The 17,231-nt window shown below is 33.4% G+C and overlaps 1 protein-coding gene across 2 annotated transcripts; it reads left to right on the top strand.

The window, feature by feature from the left end:
- Positions 1-12,399: 12,399 nt before the first annotated feature.
- On the top strand, positions 12,400-16,607 carry LOC115979145 (protein SIEVE ELEMENT OCCLUSION C). Of its 2 annotated transcripts, none has more exons than XM_031101109.1 (7): positions 12,400-12,808; positions 13,152-13,259; positions 13,369-13,805; positions 14,012-14,124; positions 14,229-14,359; positions 15,343-15,831; positions 15,955-16,607. In XM_031101109.1, the coding sequence occupies exons 1-7, from the start codon at positions 12,632-12,634 to the stop codon at positions 16,555-16,557; spliced, it is 2,058 nt and encodes a 685-aa protein (XP_030956969.1). In that variant the 5' UTR covers positions 12,400-12,631; the 3' UTR covers positions 16,558-16,607. The 2 variants fall into 2 exon arrangements, with proteins under 2 accessions (XP_030956969.1, XP_030956968.1); XM_031101108.1 differs by having other exon boundaries at positions 13,369-13,811.
- The last annotated feature ends 624 nt before the right edge of the window (positions 16,608-17,231 follow it).

Here is a 17,231-nt window from a genome sequence, read left to right as displayed (position 1 = left end):
CTAACAAGTAAATCACATATGTCGTAACAAAATCACTGTGTCAACTTAATTTCTGCTACACTTAGTTTAATTGGTGATTTTTTTTGCACTACCACGCACTTTGCATGTTAATTTGATTAAATAATAAACTTGGTTAATTAATCAATTAATTAATCACAAGGGGTCAATTCGTTTTTGGCCTATCAAGTGATATCAGAGCAGGCACACTCTGATTAGGGTTAATCTTTGTTGTATTGATCCATTGACCCTTGTTTGTCATAGATAGAGGACATTCATTAATTATACTTCCTTTATTTGATTGCACTAACTATGCATACTGGAAAGTATGCATGAGAATTTTCTTGCAGTCTTTAGATGAGAAAGTGTGGCAAGCTGTTGAGATAGGCTGGACCAAGCCAAAGGAAGTGTCGGCTGAATGGGATGAAGCCAAGATCAAGGCGGCAAACTTCAACAGCAAGGCATTGAATGGTTTGTTCAGTGCAGTCACTAATGAGGAATTCAAGAAGATATCCTCTACTGAAATTGCTAAGGAGGCATGGACCATTTTCTAAACAACCTATGAGGGAACCAAGGCTATCAAAGATTCAAAACTTCAGAGGCTCACTACAAGCTTTGAAGAAATCAAGATGGAGGAGGATGAGTCGTTCGATGAGTTCTATGCCAAGCTCAAGGACATAGTGAACTCAACTTTCAATATTGGGGAAACCATTCCTAAACCCAAGATTGTGAGAAAAGTGCTCAGATCTCTACCTGAGAGATTCCATGCTATGATTATAGCAATTAAGGAATCAAAGGATATTGACAAGATCCCTTTGACAGAGCTGGTAGGTAATTTGCAGACCTACGAGTTAGGGTTAACGAGGATTGATAAGTTGAGCAAGAGCAAGAGCATGGCTTTGAAGGCCAAGAGCAATGACACGGATGAGTCTTCAGATGATGAAGATTCTAAGATGAAGTCCTACATCACCAAGTAATTCAAGAAGTTTATGAAGAATGCAAATGGAAAGGGCTTCAACAAGGATCGTAGGCAATCTAGGTCTTCACAATTTAAGAGCCAAGACAAGGGGAAGAAGGATACTAGGGATGGCGGTCAGTATATTGTTCCTTCAGGACCAAAGTGTTTTAGGTGTTAAGGTTTCGGTCACATGAAACAAGAGTGCCCCACATATCTCAGGACTATTGGGAAAAGCAAGGCACTTGCTGTTACATTGAGTGACACCGAGCCTTTACTTGTAACTGCTTGTTTTGATAATAGTGGATTTTCGGGAGTGGTGACCTTAAAATCACCCGGTGGGGTTTTTGCCGTGTTGGTTTTCCTTATTCATAAACAAATCACCGTGTCAATTTAATTTCCGCTGCACTTAGTTTAATTGGTGGTTTGTTTGTTCTACCACGCGCTTTGTATGTTAATTTGATTAATTAATAAACTTGGCTAATTAATCAATTAATTAATCACAATGGGTCAATTCGTTTTTGGTTTATCACTCTGCTACTTCTCTTTATTATGATAACCAGAGTGCCGTTCATATTGCTCACAATGATGTCTTCCATGAACAGACTAAACACATCGAGATCGATTATCATTTTATCTGTTATCATCTTGTCCATGGTGCTCTTAAGCTATTCTCAGTCTCCTCTAAAGATCAACTTGCAAATATCTTCACCAAGTCACATCCTAAGGGACGCCTTCGTGCTTTGATTGACAACCTCAAGTTGGTCTCACACCCACCTTAAGTTTGAGGGGCTATTAATGTGTAATAGGCTATGGCCTTTAAGCCCATCTTGTTTACTTGTATGGTACATATACTTGTACTCCACACTCTGCTTCTTATATAAAGACACTTATGTGTATTTTACTTTTTGAGAAATACAATACAAGCATTCAGTATTTCTAACAATTTTGTTTTACAATTATGCTACAGTACCGCTACAAATTTGTGACGATACTGTAGCACAATTGCAACTTTTTTTAGGATACAAAACAGAATAATGGGACATTTTTGTGTTTTGATGGTAAAATATATCGACATACAACATATGACTGTGCGAGTGTGAATGCTCATACATTAACTAAACCTTTTTAAGTTCTACCAATTTTTTTTTTTTTAAATTAAATTTTATCATTTTAAAAGAGTACAGCCGTCACGTGAGTCATTTAAAATTTTAAATGACTTTAACAGTTTGCAAACAACTTAATCCATAAAATAAAAGTTGAATCATGAAATGGATGAATCGATGCTATCCACCTTGAAACAAAGTTGCTTTAATTAAATCGTAATGTATTTTAAGGTGCAAAGCTTAAAATGAAATTAATAAAAAAAGCGTTGAAGATAAATACAGAAATTTAATACGGTCAGTGAAATTGTTCCTTTTGCTTTAAAACACCTAGCTCAAAATTAAAACGAATTAATTATAAAATTTAATAAAGATTAAATATTATGGGAATTGGTCGGGACTTAGGAGTTGGGACACTTGAACAGAACAGAACTATGATTCTCTTGGTCGTACTTTTTGTCCTATATATGACTTGACTTCCGGTTGCTCCCACGAAACGAAAGCAAACAGGCAAAACAATTTTCCTTTACGTGTGATTGTTTGGAGCTAAAATAGGGCAGATAAAAAACTTTTAAAAGAGTATAGGAAGAAAAATATTTTTGAAGTGTATTTAATTGGGCAGACTGAAAGAAAAATAAATGATAGCTAGGATCCAAGTGTTTTCTTCCTGAACCCACCAACATATTTTCTCTCCAAAATGGAGAGAAAACTGAGTGGAGATAAATTTTTTTTATTGACAAAAATATTCATGTGCATGTGCACATAGACTTCTTCAAAGTTGCCTTTATTTTTTCTTTCTTCTCCCCTAGGCAGTAACTTTTTTTTTTCCTTCTTTCTGGGCAGTGTTGCCTTTTTTTTTTTTTTTTTCCTCATGATACACAAAAATCATCAGTGAGTTGATTGTCCACACATGTGCCGATGGATATACCTAAAGAATAAAAGAGAAGAACCAATCAAAGAGCACTAATGGGGTACTGGCCAAAGACCCTCCGAAGATTAAGTCAGTGATAGAAGAATCACCAAGAACTCAAGAATGCAAGAGTTAGGGAGAATTCACGTACCTTGAGAAGGTTAGGGTTTGGTGTTTAAGCTGACCCAGATCCCTTGATACGGGAGAATTTCCTTATAGAGAGAAGGATCCCAAAATATTTGGGATCACTTTTCCATATATATGAGATCTGATCGTGTGGTAGGGTCTTTAGTCGTGATATGCAAATAATTTCCATGTATGGACATATGAGTGGACCTCACGTGAGTTTCATGGGAAACCCTAAGGAAATGGGTCGTCGGGATTGGGCGTTGGATTGTCAACCTGGATCTGACGGCCCATGGGGTTAGTCATCCCTTTAGGATCGTTTTAAGTGTAAGGCCGATGATCAGACGAGGAATGTTTGGCATGTAAGGAAGGTTCGACACCCTATGTCGATCAATCAAAAATTATCCTCATCATTTCCTATTCTCTCTTCTTCTTCTTCTTCTTCTTCTTCTTCTTCTTCTTTTTTTTTTTTTTTTTTTTTTAAATAAATTAGGGTGATTGCTCTTTTTTGTGGTTATTTGTCACTTAAAAAAAAAAAAAAAATTAGGCATCATTCTTTAACAAGGGTATATAAGTAAATTTATTCAAACTCATTTTTTTTTCATTTCTACACTTTTCCACTCCAAACCAAATAAAAATGAGAGAAAATATATTCTTTTCTATCCTCCCACTTTTCCATCCTCTTACTTTTCCATCCCTTTAACCAAACAGATCCTTAATCATGTAGGGTACCTTATTCTCTTGTAGCCTTCGGTAAATAATAAATTAGTAGTAGTACACATAAAAATGTACAATTTTATACTACAACTCACTATAAATATTATGAACCTAGGACCTGGCTTACACCGTGATAGAAAATATCATGGAGCAATTGTTATTAAGAAAGTTACAAGTAACAAATTGTTGAATTTGAATTTTTAAAAAAGTGTTATTAAAAATTCCAAGAAATTTTTTTTTAATATTAAAAACAATTTAATTTTAATTTTCTTTTTGGGATATCAACAACATTGCATTGGCGGATTTACACGCAAGAGCACCTGACTTGCAAAAATAGGAAAAAAAAAAAAAAACTATACTTGAAAAAATAATTATATATCTAATTATTTTTAAACTAACCCATATTTTCTATTCTAAAAAAAAAAAAAAAAAAAAAAAAAAAAAGGATAAATTACATTTTACCACTCTAAACTATACTCCTGATTACACTTTACACTCTAAACTTTATGCACATTTTGCATCATAAAATATGACATTTGTTACACTTTACACCTTAACATTAAGTTTGCCATTAACTTGGATGAAAAAGTATGACATCACGTGAAAAGACTGAATTGCCCATTTTCTCAGTTTTTTAAAAATAAAGGAGAAATTACATTTTATCACCCTAAACTATACTCTCGATTATACCTTGCATCATAAACTTTAGATTTCCATCCAAGTTAACAGCAAACTTGACATCGAGGTGCAAAGTGTAACAAAAGTCATAGTTTAGGGTGTAAAATGTGCATTTGAAAGGTTTAAGATGCAAAGTGTAATATGGAGTATAGTTGGGTGTGGTAAAGTGTAATTTTCCCTAATAATTAAATACTCTAACTTGAGAATCTCAAGAATTCAGCTATAACAAAAATAATATTGACCTCCTAAACATAATCTTTAGCCCATTCAATCAAAAAAGACAAATAAACAAATAACTAAAAGCCAAAATAAAAACAATTAAAATTATCCCAAATAACAGCGAAAATAGCCTAATCAACAACAAGATATGCCAAATTACAACAAATGAACAAAATATTCAATAAAAAATTCTATTAAAAAAAATAAAATAAAAACTCCTAATCATTCAGATTCATAACTTATTCGACTCATTTCATAAAAGTAATCAATAATTTCATTTTTCCTAAAAAAGAGGGGGGGGGGGGGGTAGGCAGAGAGAGAGATTGTAACTGTGAGTTCTTGTTGGTAGTGTTAGTAGCTCTACTCTCCTTTGCTTTGTAGTCGCAGTAGCTCTGCTCTCCTCAACTACTTGGCTCGCAATCACAACATGTATCATTTGTTGCTCTCTACCTCTTTCTCTTTCTCTCACTTTCTCAATTTTTCTTTTTCATGAAATGATCTTTGATTGAAGATGTTTCCTTATTAGATTTTTAATTCAAAATCAATTCTAATTGAGTAGTCCTATAACCACAAACTATTTTAAAACATTTTTACAAAATATTGATGTGGCCAACCTCTTATTGATTTTCATCTAAGTCCACCATTAATATCACCTTTTCATTTACCAATAATCACTCACTATATTAGCAGTTTGTAAAATATTTTGTATTTTTAGCATTATTCATTATAATTTAAGTTAATATTTAAAGATTAATTAGGTTTTCTCTTGAGAATCACCTTATCAAACTCAAGAATCACCTTATCGAACTTAACCAATTAAATTATAGTTAGCACCTCCTCTGATGCCCCAAGTCGAGACTTAGCTGTTTTGCAACAATAGAAATTCCAGCAACCCAGGGTACATGGACTAGATTGCTACGATCCCAGGGTGTACCTCTCTCACAAATCTCCCATGGAGAGCCAGGTTACTTAGGCAAGAGAGTGAATGACGATTGTCACAATTCCTTAGTGTTACCAAACAAAAGTCAACTGGTTTCAAAAGGGAACATTTCTCAAATATAGATATTGGCGGTGATTGCTTCCCAACCTTGCCAAGAGCCATGAATCTCTAAGTATGCAACTATCATGGGCTTGGGAACCCACGTACAGAAAGAGAGCTTGTTGAAATAATAAGGGCAAAAGATCCTTTTGTTGTGTTCATAGTCGAAACATGGGCAGATGAAGCAAGGCTAGACCGAACTCTCAGTACTATTACTTTTGATAGAAGTGGGTGGTGCCAAGGACAACCAGAGGAGGTGGGTTGGATAGAGTGGTAGTTGAGGGGGATTCAAGCATTGTGATGTTAGGTTTGAAGTTGAAGGAGCAAGGTCTGGCATCTTAGGGTTTACTTATTTTGGATGCAAGTATTTTTGAGAACCTTTTTTCTAAATTATCCTACTCTCATGTTAAGAGGGAGGGTAACAAATTTGCACATTATTTGGCTAAATTAGCAGTTAACTTTCCAGACAGTGTGATATGGATGGAGGATGTTCCACCATCAATTTACCCTTTTGTTCAGGCTAATTTGGCCATCGTTTTGGAATAAAAGAATTCAATGTCTTCTCTCTCAATATATATATATATATATATATATTTTTTAATGTTATTAATTTTAGTCTTAAAAAATAATCAATCTTTATTTCCGTAATTAAATCTTACTTAATTCATTTATCATGGAAAATATTTGAATCTTGAATCAATCACAACTAGACTTAATTATATTTTCAAACTTGAAAGGATTTTAATAGTTAAGACTTTCCTTTTAAAAATGCTTTTAATTTTAATTCCAAATTAAATTCGAATTTCAAATGTTATGACTTTTAATTTAGGAAATATCTTATTTTAATGACTTGATTACCTTCCTTAATTAACCTCTCAATATTTTTGACCCAATTAATTAACCCTAGAATTAATGGAATGTAAAAAAAGAAGGAAATAAATTTATTACAAATGTTAATGTTTTGGGTACTATAGGTTTTGTTAAATAAATTAGGAAAAATGTCCAAATATGCCTTGAATTTTAAGCTAGTGGCCATTACACCATCTGAACTTTTATTTTGGTCAATTTACTCCTTAAATTTCACACATCCAATTCACTACATCTGTTAGTTTGTTGTTAAAATACTAACATAATATGCACCTGAAACGCACGTGATGTTAAAATACCAAAACCAATAGTCTAAACCCCAATGGAAGAAGAGAGAGACACATTTTGAGTGTCAGAGAGAGATAAAGTAAGAACCAACGCACCATCCCTCTCCGGTGCTGGAAATTTTTTTCTTGCCTTCCGTGGTCCTACCATGCCTTTCAACAACATATATGGGTCGCTATTTGATAGCCACCATGACATTGATATTTGCATTCCAAAGATTTCCCAAGATGCCTCAATGTTGGAACTCTATTTTTTATAATGTGCTTGATTTACAAGGCTGGAATGTTGAAGTTCACTGATGTTTTACCCTTCAAACATTGTGTGGACAAATTCCTTGCGAGTTGTATTTAACAAATAGATCAAAATCCAACAAGTCCCCATCTAAATTAACAATCTTTACTGACCCAACAAAGAAAACTAACCAAAACCCACCAATCAATTCCAAATCCCAACAACACAAACAACAAAATTCATCAAAACCCAGATTTTTTTTGGTAAAAAAAAGAAGAAGAAACAATTAAATATAAATTCCCTCAATCAATAACTAGAAAAAAAGGTACCTTAGTTTGTTTGGGTTTGGAGATCAAAGTCTGGGAAGTGCAATCCCTTATGTCTAGATCCGTTATAGCCTTCTTAAAATTAAAGCTAATTGGTTTTAGAGATTTGAGACTTTTTTTTTTTTTTTTGGTTTGTAAGGTGTGGATCCATATATGTTGTTGAAAGGCGAAACAAGAACTCAAACAGCGGGCCAAAAATTTCTAGCACCTGAGAGGGATGATGCGATAGTTCTTACAGTTTCTCTCTCTTACACTCAAAAACATTTCTAACATCACGTGAATTTCAGGTGCATATTCTGTCAGTATTTTAATAGCAAACTAATAAATGTAGTGAATCGGAAGATGTGTGAAGTTTAAGGAGTAAATTGGCCAAAATAAAAGTTCAGGGGCTGTAATGGCTACTAGCTTAAAGTTCAAGGGGTATTTGGATATTTTTCCCTAAAAAATAATTAATTATTTTCTCCTAGCTTAAATGTAGAGTTATTTTTATTTTTTATATTCTTGATTGCATTTTATTAAATTTTTTTCTTTTTCATATATATATATATATATATATATAAACTTTTATCTTTTGCTAACTCTGTTGCAATTATTTCCAATGCAACTAAATTTGAGTAAGAATATCATATTTCAAATCGATTTTTTCTCATATAATTCTTAGAAAAATAAAAATAGAAATCCATTTTATATAAATAATAGTGCAATATTTATAAATCTTTAATACATGAAATAAATGTAATGGCCCTATTAATACTATTTTATCATTACATAGCATAAATTGAGGTTGTTTGTTATATTATATGTGTGTATATATATTTGTCACAAAGAAAATCTTTAGAATCCTTCTTACATGTCATGGCACTAAAATCTTTAGAGTCTGTGGGTTACAGTTAGCTCAACTGGTAAAGTTTCTGATGGTTGAATAAAAGATCTGGGATTCAATCCCTGCCTACACCAAAAACTGATTAGTGTTTTGGTATGATGATAAAGAGTTATCATTAAGAACGGACGCTATAGGTTGAAACTCTCTCAAAAAAAATATATATATATATATCTTTAGAGTCTCATATAAAGTGCATTTAGTCATGTCCGGTTGAATGTAACTAAGTGTTCTAGGATGCATGAGAACTGAGAGTGTTTAAGTGTGTTTAGTTACTATATGAGTTCTTAACACACTTAACAAGAACTCATATTGTGGGTTCTAGTTAGCTCAATTAGTAAAGTTTTTTATGATTGAATAAGAGATTTGGGGTTCAATATTTGCCTACACCAAAAACCAATTGGTGTCTTGGTTTGATGATAAAGAGTATCATTAGGAGCAGACGTCATAGATTGAAACTCTCTCTAAAAAAAACAAAAAACAAAAAAAAAAAAAAAACAAAAACAATAACTTATATAGTATATGAGTTTTAAGGTCTTTGTATATGTTAACTTGGGTATAGAGAAATATATTCTTTAACACCGTTAAATATACTTGATTGGCCTTGCTTGCTTATATTAGCCTAAACATAATACTTCACATGCATTTGTATATGCTTCAATGCTTAACATACTTTCTCCCATTTATTTATGCTTCATAGCTTAAATTATGCTTAAATAATCCATACATTAGAAGATTATTTTTCTCATTAATTTGTTATTTCCATCATTCATTATATTATCTTTTACTTAGAAGAAAACGCAACGATAGTAGCCAATAGACAATCCATAAGCGTGATTACTAGACTTGGCTACCCCAAAGAATCTGGGTTTGGCTGCTAATCTATCAAAACACGACATGCGTCATGGCACAAAAAGACCCTGGAAACCTTCCTACCACAATAGTCCCAAAATTTCTGCAATCCTTCTGTAGTGATTTCTTCCACAAACGTCACTTTCACATGATGCAAAACCTTTAGACTCCAAGGATCACCTTGAAGATTTGTTGTAGCGAACTCAATGGAAAAAATTCTCGGTGGTTTCAAAACAATCGAACAATCACTTTGTTTATAATCACAAAATGAGTGGGTAGAATTTAAGGAATTTTCAGTTTGGCTAAAAGAAGAAAATGCATAAGGTATTCTGTGTGTTACTCTTTGTGTGACAGCTTTTTCTCGCTCGAAAATTTATGCATTCAGTGGTTTGTATAGGTGTATAGAGTAGGTTAAATAGTTACCATGAATCCTTTTCCAAATAGAATTAGAGTTCTGATTTCCGAAATCCCACTTGAGCTATAGCCTCAAGCGAGTGACACGCAAGTTTTGGGCTGCAGTTTCGCTTGTGCAAATCCTATTTTGCTTGAGCGGAAACTCTAGTCTTCAATTTCTTTGAGATCTTCAATGAAACTCCTGATAGACTTTTAAAATAAATCAAATACAACCAATTCTAAATATTTGAAGACAAATTTTGTTATGAAATTAGTCAGTACTTTTAAAAACCTAACAAACCCCAAAGAGGGATTTTTCCTAGTCAACAATAATGATTTCGTTTTGACTAAACTTGAGTCACTCTGAAAATGAGAAAAATATTTTTTTATAAAATATGTATTTTACACTGAAAGAAACAAATCTAAACTTCTAGCAACTCATGGAAATTTTCAGAGCTCTCGGGAAATATATTTTTGTTTAGTTGCCTCTCTGCTTTTGGAAATTCTCTTGGATGAAATTAATGGTGGAGTCAGGATAATTTCAGTTCAGAAAGGACAAGATTTAAAGTAAAAACAATTGTGGCAAAATGTGTCACATAGGACAATTGTGACAAAATATGTATATTTTTGTGTGATCCTAGCATTATTGTTTTTCTCTACTAATAATAGATCACTTTAACAACAATAAGTCTAAAATTACAATTTTTTTACAAAATTTTTAACAATTTCTAAATTGGCAAGTTCTAAATGGTGAAAAAAAAAATAGTGTTAATAATAGACTCAAACAACTTAAAAACTCAACAATAATAAAATTTGTTGCGATAAATATTGTCTAGGTAACCTTTCTCCTTTAACAAATGTGAAAAAAGTGGTGTAGGTAACATTATTTATTGTTGAATAGCAGTGAGAAAGGTTAAAACGTTAAGAAGGCATGAAAACTTGTCAAACGCATAAAACTTTGAGTTTTAAGTGGGACCATTGAACTTTGTTTTAATTATAAAATGACAAAAAAGTAATATGTGTTATATGGACGTATGAGCTTTTCATTTTGTAGAGAGACTTTCTCAATTGCCCCCTCTCGCACCCTTGGCTTTGCCATTGGATGAACTTCATGTCCAGCTTCCTTCTCAAAAAATAAATAAAAAATTTCATGTCCAGCTTCAAAGAATTGGTTATGAAAAAGAAAACCATGGTCAGCTTTACACTTCTCATCTTTTATAAAAGACAACATAAAATGTACCCCACAAAGAATAGTAAAATTTGAATGTAACAAATCTCTTTATTATAAACTTATTTGAAAAGAAAAATATTTAAGTTATTACCAATTTCATTAAAAGAGGCTTACAAAATGGCTTGACAATAAAAATGATTAGTGTCATATTAATAATATAATAAGTAAATTTCTTAATTAATTTTATTTTAAAATAATAAGGCTACTACAAAAAGACAAATCCTCCGCCGACCACCATCCCATTCATCCTCAGCAACCTCACATGGCTGTTCGAATGGCTTGGCTTAGGCTCTCTGAGCATTGGTCTAGCTAGAGCAATTTGTGTTCACCCTTAAGGTGCCAGTTCAACAATATAATAGACATATGTCAAATTAATTTTTTTTAATTAATAACACATTAGTTTGTAAGGTTAATTTAGTATAATTTACAACATTCTAACATTAATTTTTTTTTTTTTTTATGTCTTTAAAAATTGACAAATCATTTTTTAGATTTATGTAGTAATATGTATAATATACCTAAAATTACTCAAAGAAAAAATTAAAGCTATTACTAATTTTACTAAATAAATAAGCTGAAGCAGTAATGAATTTGATTTATGCCATATCAACAATACAATAAAACTTTTGTTGTATCTTTAAAAAAACATACTTCAGTTTGTGAAGCTTAGTTAATAAAATTTAAAGTATCCCTATCATTATTCTTTGATAAAAGTTGCCTCTAACTCTAGCATGACACACGCTCTACAGTGCCTTAAAGCCATTGGCTTTAAAAATTAATTAAAGCTCACCGTGCAAGAAACATGTTATATTCTTTATAATATATATTAATCAAATTTACTTGCCCCTATTACCTTTTAAATCAGGTTTTCCATATGCTTTCCAAAGATTAATGCCTTAATTGTTGGGGGCATAAAAAACAGTTACAATTTGTTCTACGATGTGGTGTGCTTTTCCTGGTCACATACTCACATGCAGCTATAGAAACTATAAAAGCTACTCCACATGAATGTCTTCATGAACTCTTGCTTCATTTCTAACTTTCATTTTAAGGTCAGCGGCCACCACCATAATTGTATTGTTTTTTCAAGCATTTTTGAAGAATTGCCAATACCAATTTTCAAGCACATTTTCACTTGTCTAAATATTTATTTCTATTATTTTAGGTGTCTTCCCTATAGTACCTGTAGTTTCTCCCTTTCTTTATAGTTTCCCTCAGAATTAAAGCTAAGAATGTTGGAGATTTATTCCTATTCTTTTAGATGCCTTCCCTTTAGTTCTTATAGTTTTACCTTTTCATTATAGTTTCCCGAAGAATTAAAGCTAAGAATGTTGGAGAATAACTCTTTTTGTTTTAAGAAGAGACTGCTTTTCAAACACAATTGAAATATCATGCACCTGCTCTACTTTCCCCTTTTAACTAGTGCTATGGGCTCTATTTTCTTCTCCACTACACCAAGAAAAAGTACAAAAGGAAAGGATTTGGATTCCCTGCTCAGATATTTTTAAAGTTTAAAGTAAGAACCTCTATTTAAAGTAAGAACCTCTTTTTATGGTGGTCTCCATTTAATGAAAAACTGAAACATGGCTGTCCTTCACTCCTTTCAGTGATCAGTCACTCTATCAACACACACGCAAAACATATGCAGTGATGCCATTGCCACTGGAATATATTAAATGGTTATTTGCTCAAGCAAAGAACTACTTTTATTTTCATCCGTCACCTTTTTCCATATGCGACCCCATGAATATCTTAGAAGTATGTTTGTAAGCTCATATAATATCTCAATCCACAAGAACACAGTACCATCGTTACTTCAGCCATGAACTTTCTTGGGAGTGACCCCTTCTGGAGGTCATCATCATATTCAGATGAAGATATCCAGATAAAGAAGCTACTCCTTACTCATGACCCTGATGGCCGCTGTCTTGATTCTGAGCTATTGCTGCGTGCAATACAGTACATCATCCTTTATTCAGAAGTACCACTTACCCCTCTGGTCTGTTAAACTTCTTGTTCACTTTAGATGATCACTTTAGTAAAATTATATTTCAATTTTCTTTTAGAGATGCTGCAGAGTATGTGAGCTTTCCAAAATATTATGGTATATATTGTTGAAGTATTATACCAAAGCAACTCTCAGTAAATTCTGGTTTCCCAGCAAATTGATCAATCACATTGGTAGACCATTATATTTTGTGCTTTTTTATATTGTCAGAGTTATTCGTAAGGCCTGCATTGCTCTCTACTGATATATCCTGTTAATGGTTTAATTTATTAAGCACTTCCTTGTTTTTTTCTTTCTAAGAACTTGTCTATTCATTTCCAATCACTTGTTGCAGGTTTCTGATCTACAATTTGATGCCATGGCAATAAGTGATGAAAGTAACATTGAAGCAAATAGTTCCAAAGAACCGCTTGGGCATGTCATTTATAAGATTTCACTACAAGTAATTCACATCTCTCTCTCTCTCTCTCTCTCTCTCTCTCACGCGCACGCACGCAGGCACGCATACATACATACAATCTAACATATGTTTTAATTTATTGTAATGCCAGATGCGCTGCAAGTGGCCTGGTGAAGATGATCTACACATGAGGACGATGTTTTTGTTTGATTTGCTAGGAAAATATAAATGGGATGCAAAGATGGTTATAGTACTTGCAGCATTTGCAACAAACTATGGAGAATTTTGGCTCCTAAGGGAGCTGTGTCCTCATAATCCTTTGGCAGTATCAGTTGCAATGCTTAAGCAGTTGCCTAATGACTTGAGCACATTGAAGCCTCGATTTAAGGCATTGAACTTTTTGGTTAAGAATATGGTGGATGTGACTAAGTGTATCATTAAGTTTGAAGGCTTGCCACTTTCTCATGTAGAGCTGGATAAGGAAGTGGATGTTACAAAGTCTTACATTTATGTGTCCGCTTACTGGGTCACTAGAAGTGCCTTGGCATGCTCTTCTCTAATCACAGATTTGATCGCCATGAAACCTGAGCAAGTGCATGTTCTTTCTCTTCAATTGGCTACATATATGCTGATTATTCTTCTTCTGCTTCATTATTTCTGCTGAAAGATTGAGCATTTAAAAAAGAATTAAAACATGATTTATTGTATTTTATCAATATTTAAATGTAATAACATGTATATTATTTATACTTTTGTTTTAGAATGTTATAATAATGTTTTAACCCCCTTTACAGGAATTTGGATTCAACAATAATTGCAACATGGGAGCTATTAAGTTTGGTTTGTAGATCAAGCAGCATATGGAGTCACCTCAGACAGCAGGTGGATTTGTGTCATGAACAAATAGGTATTATTTATAGCTTCTTCAGAATAATTTGGAACACTTAACTGGTTGTCTAAAGTATTAGACTCTGCATAATATTAATGATTGTTCTATTACATAACTCGCAGAGACAAAGTTGTGTCAGAAGCTATTAGAACTCTTTAAGGAGTCCCCCCCAATCAACAATCAAGAGGTGCTCCATATGCTATTTGCTTCAAAGGATGCCCTGCCATTTAAAGATTGCTCCTCACAAGCAAAGGTTTTATTCCCTCCAGCTGTTGTTTCATATTTGAAAAAGGATTTTCATGCTCTCTAATCTCTATGAAATTCCAACAGATTCTCACATAATGAGTTCAATTAAAGTAATGGTTATTAAAGCATGTCTTCTTAGTTCCAACTACTACAAGATGTTGAACAAAGATTCTGTTTATTCTAAAAATTAAAAAACCATGTCACCATTAGTTTACTTTGAGGGACCTACAAATCTCAACTTTGGATTTTTATGCAAGTGTTAATTTAGTCATGCATTTCTAATTTGAAAAATTAACCCCTTAAACATTGTTTCTATACAAATAGATTATTCTACTATATTTTTCTGTGAAACCTTAACCAATAATCACGTTATAGGCACATGCTTTTGCCACATCACAACATACTTCTGAAATGATATTATACCTTCAATTATTATATCCATTTAACTTTTTTTTTTTAAAGGAAAAAAAGAAGAAGGCATGGTGGCTTTTTACAAGATCAAGTTCGACGTTAACTAAATTGCTTAACTAGGGCATCCTCACAAAGGAACCACAAATATGAAAGAAAGAATAAGAAGAGAGAGAGAGAGAAAAAAGAAAAAAAGAAAAGAGGAAGCTGCAATAAATAATGCCACTTGGGGGAAATTAGTATACAAAAGAATACCCATGGTAAGGTGGAAAGACTAAATTGACACAAAACATAATGTCCAAGGAGCTGATTGGTCAATTTGGAAATGCAGCTAACAAGAAACTCCTATGATGATATCTGTAAGACACTTCTAGGGTGCTCTTTGGGTGAAAATGATACTTTCCATTTGAAATGGATGGATTTCATGATTTAGATTTAATATTACAAATCTAAAGCTGTACAGACTGTTAGTTCATTGTTTCGAACATCTGTTAGGAACCAACTTGAAATCTGTCTTGACCCTCTTATTGAGTACAAACTCTTTTTCCTCTAAATTCACACTTTCTTTGTGTTCATTGACAGCTTGGTGTATCTGAACTGGAAAACAAGGTAGTTGTGCTCTTGATCTCAAAGCCAGAGCTCCTCCCAATAGAGGAATTACTTTTCCTAGTTCAGCAAACATATGATCACCCTCTCAATAAGAACTACAAGGGAAAGTATGAGATTGTATGGTTTCCCATTTCGTATTCTGATACATGGACTGATGATGAGGTGAGATGTTTTAACTTTTTCTCAAACTATTTGCCATGGTACTCTATTCGCCAACCATGGTTACATAGCTCAGCAGTGGTGAACTCTATGAAACAAGCATGGAACTACAAGAGTGAACCACTCATGGTAGTGCTGGATTCAAGAGGGATGGTTACCAACTCAAATGCAATTGACATGGTAATTAGCTGGGGTGCCTGGGCTTACCCCTTTTCAGCTTCAAGAGAAGAGCAGCTCTGGGAGGAGCAGAACTGGACAATGCAACTTTTGATTGATAATATTGACCCCCTACTTGCTAGTTGGGTATAACTCTAACTCAATGAAGCAACATTGGATGATCACTTGTTGAGACTTTTTTTTGTCATTTCAGATACCAAATTGTTAGATTCCTTGTACTTGAGCTCATAGGATTGAGAATGATTTCAGGTAGAAGAAAACAGAGACATTTGCATTTATGGAAGTGAGAACCAAGAATGGATTCGAGAATTCATCTCTAAAATGAAGGAAATAAAAAGCACAGGCGTGCAGTTTGAGATGGTGTATGTAGGCAACAGGAACAGACCAGATGATCATGTGAAGAACATTTTGGCCAGCATTGCAGAAGAAAAGCTTACTGGTTCTCTCTCTTTAACAACAACTCAATTCTTTTGGCTTCGGTTGGAGAGTATGAGAAGGTCAAAACTCCGGCTTAGAAAGACAGCCGATAATGATCATATTCTAGATGAGGTTTCAGCATTGCTGGACTTTAGTGATAGTGGTTGGGCAGTAATAGGAAAAGGGTCTTCCACAGATATTGTGCAGCTTCAAGGAAAAGAACTAATGCAACGCTTGAACCTTTTTTCACAGTGGGGAAACAATGTGGCAAAACTGGGATTCTCGGGTGCCATTAGGAGTGCCCTTGAGCCTTCTTCTTTACCTGGGCCTTGCAGTCACTCCACTGTCATTCCTTATGCTGAGGGATTGACTGAAGGAACTGTAATTTGTGAGAAATGTAAGCGTCCCATGAAGAAGTTTTTTGTATATGAATGAAATGTAATGTTATAGGTGTTTTAACCAAAGATTTGTCCAACTGCAGTGAATTGAATGGGTTTATTATTGCCTCAATTAGTACCTTTTAAGAAGAGAATAAAGAACACAATATGACAATAACAATAATAAAACCAATGTCTACGAAATTGAATAATCTTACTTGCATTACTTAAATAACGTGATACAAGAAATCAAGAAAACAACTTGATATAAGGGTCGAAAAACTAGTAAATTACATCTACATTTATGAACTACTGAAAATAAATGGCAACAAGAAATGTAAATGACATATAAGAATAGTGATGGCTGCCACGTAGTATAATGCAATGTTTTTTTTTTTTTTTTTTTTTGAGAAATAACTTATGAAATTTCATTAACGTAAATGAGTTACATCCAACTGTAAAAACTGAACAATATGGGATGGAACATCCTCCATCCAAACTTGAAAATCTGGTATGCTTAAAGCATATTTGGCCAGATTATGAGCTACACTATTGCCATTTCTCTTAACATGAGAATACAATACTCTTCTAAATTTTTTTCCATACTCTTTCACATCTTCAACCAGCAGACCCCACGGCAGTAAGTTTTGTTCTTATGCCTTCAACGCTTGAATTAAGTTCAACGCATCACCTTCAAGGACAATATTCTGGAAGCCCAGCTCATGTGCAAAG

Source organism: Quercus lobata, chromosome 3 (assembly GCF_001633185.2).
Source record: "Quercus lobata isolate SW786 chromosome 3, ValleyOak3.0 Primary Assembly, whole genome shotgun sequence".
NCBI classification, from domain to species: Eukaryota; Viridiplantae; Streptophyta; class Magnoliopsida; order Fagales; family Fagaceae; genus Quercus; species Quercus lobata.
Note: the sequence above shows the minus strand (reverse complement) of the source record. Positions and strands in the feature narration are given on the sequence as shown.